At 49.4% G+C, this 3,249-nt stretch overlaps 1 protein-coding gene across 1 annotated transcript; it reads left to right on the top strand.

Moving 5' to 3' along the window:
• The first annotated feature begins 647 nt into the window (after window positions 1–647).
• Window positions 648–3,007, top strand: RPS19BP1 (ribosomal protein S19 binding protein 1). Its single transcript, XM_074871113.1, has 4 exons — window positions 648–743; window positions 834–974; window positions 1,257–1,354; window positions 2,330–3,007. Exons 1-4 carry the CDS (start codon window positions 695–697, stop codon window positions 2,462–2,464), a joined length of 423 nt encoding a protein of 140 aa, XP_074727214.1. The 5' UTR covers window positions 648–694; the 3' UTR covers window positions 2,465–3,007.
• Window positions 3,008–3,249: the final 242 nt, after the last annotated feature.

Below are 3,249 nucleotides of genomic sequence, written 5' to 3' on the forward strand. Positions count from 1 at the left end.
CGGTACATGTCTGAGGGAGAATAAACCTCTCCTTCAGTGCCAGTTTGTAACTGCCAGCACTGGCTATAATTGAATAAGCTTTATTCAGATGATAGCTAAATTTAGCAGATATTACCAGCAAGTCTCTAGAGGGGTGAAAACAGGGTAAGAAAGCTTTAAATAACTAAATACTGAATAATAGATGCAATTTATGTCAGAGTGAACCTCTGTGCCTGAGAGTTAAATCAGGATTTTGGGGCCTCGCCAAGACAAAACATGACGCTGCTGCTGTCGTCCTGGCCTGCTATTATTATTATCATTATCCCGGTGATGGCGGGAGCCACTCGGAGCCCTGGCCCCACTGCAGTGGCTCCATGAGGTGTTACACAGAGGACCTGCGGGCCGGCTGCCGGGCCACACACTGCAGACGCGGAAGACGGGGGCGGTAAGAAAAGGCCACCAGCAAGAACGCGGCACACTCGCTGCGGGCAACGCGAGCTCAGGACGGGTCTGAGGTAACCTCCACACAACATGGCGCCCCACCACGGCGCCACCGCCCTTCTAGCCCGAGCCCCGCCATAGCTCTGTCTACGCATGCGAGCCGGGCCGCGCGCGGCGCCGGAAGTGTGGCGCTGCGGAGACGGAAGTGTCGTCACGCGTGGGCGGAAGTGTGGCCGCGAGGCGGAAGTTGGCCGCCGGCGGGGAGCGCGCGGTCATGTCGGCTTCCCTGCTGCGGCGGGGCTTGGAGCTGCTGGAGGCGCCGGGTGAGCCCGCAGGGACTAGGGGCTGTGGGGCAGGGAGAAGGTGATTCTCAGTGTATGGCTGGAGTAACTCCGTCCCTCTTCCCGCTGCAGGCCGGGGAAAGGCCCTACCGGCACTCCAGCGGGGGCGGGACGGTCTCAGGGCGGCGGGCACTGTGAGGCGGAGGAAGAGGGCGCCGGATCCCGGGAGGAACAAGGCCACGGTTAAGGGCAGAGTCGTGAAGTCGGCGATAGGTGAGTCCTGACCCGCCTCCGGGGGGAGAGAGAGAAGCAGATTTACCGCCCTCCACAGCCTTCGCACAGGGTCCGCTTGTGGTGTCCCTCAGCCACCCTCCCGGTCGCTTGTGTGCCTTTCTGGTGTCCCCCATTTAAACACAGCCCGATCTGTGGATGCACCCCAATCCCTAAGTTGTAGTGGTTGTCTCTCTCTCCCGGGGCCTTGCTGGTCCTCCTGTGTCTCTCTGTGTGTGCTGCCTGGATGAGCAACTGATGTGTTCTGTCCCTGCTTTGGTCTAGAGGAGTATCATAAGAAGAAGGCTGTGAATCACTTGAGAGAAAACCTGCAGTACATGTTGAAGGGACGATTTGTTGCAGACAAAGCCATTACAGAACAGGTAAGACTGTCACTTCTTTGTTTGGGGGGTCTGCTTCTGCTGAGGAACACAGGTGAATGGGAATCATCCCCAGATCTTCCAGCTTAGACCTTGTGCAAAAGAGTCAAGTTAAGTTTCTGTCTGCAAGTGGCCTTGGGGAATTTCTGTATGCACTGTCAAAGTAACTTAACAAACTTTAAACTCTTGTTGATATGTTGTCCCCTGCGATGTTCTCTGTTACTAATTAAAATGTACTGACAGCTGTTGGCTTTTCTTAATTATCACAGTTATTTCATAGCTTCAGTTAGCAAAGAAGCCCTGATTCAGACCTTCCCCTTACCGTTAATTGAACTGGCCTTCTCTGTAGCTGGAGACTGTTTAGCAAGGAACCAGATGTGCTGCTGGCTCATGTAACAGGAATTTCATAGCATCTTGAATGATGTGTCACATAACCTGAGAATTTAACCAGTGGTCTTCCCCAAAGGGTAGTCCCATGCCAGGATTTGAAGAGGAGAATAGCTGACATTGCTAGAATCTTGGGCTATTCTTACGAGATACAGGTTGTTAACTTACATAAACAAACCAAGTGGTTTAGGCCACTGTTTTTCAGGCTGGAGAGGTGACAGTATATTACAAAATGCTGAGGGAATTCCACCAACTTCTTGGGTTTTCAGGTTGTCCCATGGAGAGACAAGACAAAAGAAGATGATAGTTTCAGAAAGGTCGGAATTGACATCAGTGTTTCTATCTCTGTGACAGTTACCAGAGTAGTTTTCATATTTGACACCAAATACTAACTTGGTATTTGCTATTGTCCCAGTGACCTTCATTGGTTAACTTCGGTGATTGTCTCTTGCTTTTCTTTGGAGGCATTCTGGGCTATGGCAGGGTACTAGTAGAATAGCAGAGATGCTGCAGGTGAGCTTGAAAATCACCATTTTGTGGTTTGGTCTGCATAACAATGACTCTTGTGGTTTTCTTTTTTATTGTCTGAAGGTTCTTGCTCAGAACAGAGGCAGGAAGTCCAAAGATCAGCCTCCAAAGAAGGTGGCAAAGAAGAAGCCCGAGGGAACGGTCTTTACTGAGGAAGATTTCCGTAAATTTGAGAGAGAATACTTTGGGAGACCATAAACAACATGACAGGGATTCTTGCAGCTCCAGTCTTTCTGCAGCTGAGTGCTCAGCACACAGGACTGGCCATTTCATTGGTGTGTTTGAGATGGGACATTGGAGATGTGCCTCTGTCAGCAAGTGATTTAATGTCACACTTGCAGAGCAGCTCTGCATCTGTGCAGAACTTGTTAGCAGCCAGCTAGAGCCACAGAGGTTCTTTGGCTCTGAGATGTGTTGTCTTTATAATTACCTCCCTCCAGCCAACATGTCTTGCATTCTTAATGTAGAAGGGCGGACCAAGCTAAATACAAATCTTGTTCCCCTTCCTCAGGATGTAAGGCTTTTGCTACCTGTATTATTTGGCATGCAGCATTTAAAGTACTGTATCTGAGTGGAGAAATGTTCTGAACCAGCAGTAATAAATCATCAGAAGGGAAAGATGCTTTGAAAGACTTAAACCTGAGTAGCCCTGCAGTTTCTGTTCTTATTACAGCCTCAGTCAGGTTTTTCAGTCATTGCAAAAACTTTTTGTATGTAACTTGATTAAATAATTGTTGCAGACACTGCCTCTCCTTGCTTTTGTAATAGTGATTATCATGACAGGCTGTGACTGATGAAGACAAACCATGTCACTGTTCTGATCCAAGCATCCTTCTCTAGGATGACTCAGTTGTGTGAGTGGCCTCTCTGATTCATGTTGACGTATGTATTTAGTCTTCCCTCTGACATGCTCAGGCCTTCAAAGAGTGCAGGTTGGAATGGAGATGACTCCTCTGATTTGCCTACTCACAGTCTCCCTTCTC

Source organism: Strix uralensis, chromosome 5 (genome assembly GCF_047716275.1).
Source record: "Strix uralensis isolate ZFMK-TIS-50842 chromosome 5, bStrUra1, whole genome shotgun sequence".
Taxonomy (NCBI): Eukaryota; Metazoa; Chordata; class Aves; order Strigiformes; family Strigidae; genus Strix; species Strix uralensis.

What these genes read in the sequence shown, in the direction of transcription:
- RPS19BP1 (XM_074871113.1), top strand. Translation starts at nt 695, where the DNA reads ATGTCGGCTTCCCTGCTGCGGCGGGGCTTGGAGCTGCTGGAGGCGCCG. An exon ending in GGAGCTGCTGGAGGCGCCGG is followed by an intron (nt 744 to 833) that starts GTGAGCCCGCAG and finishes TTCCCGCTGCAG; the next exon opens with GCCGGGGAAAGGCCCTACCG. An exon ending in AGTCGTGAAGTCGGCGATAG is followed by an intron (nt 975 to 1,256) that starts GTGAGTCCTGAC and finishes GCTTTGGTCTAG; the next exon opens with AGGAGTATCATAAGAAGAAG.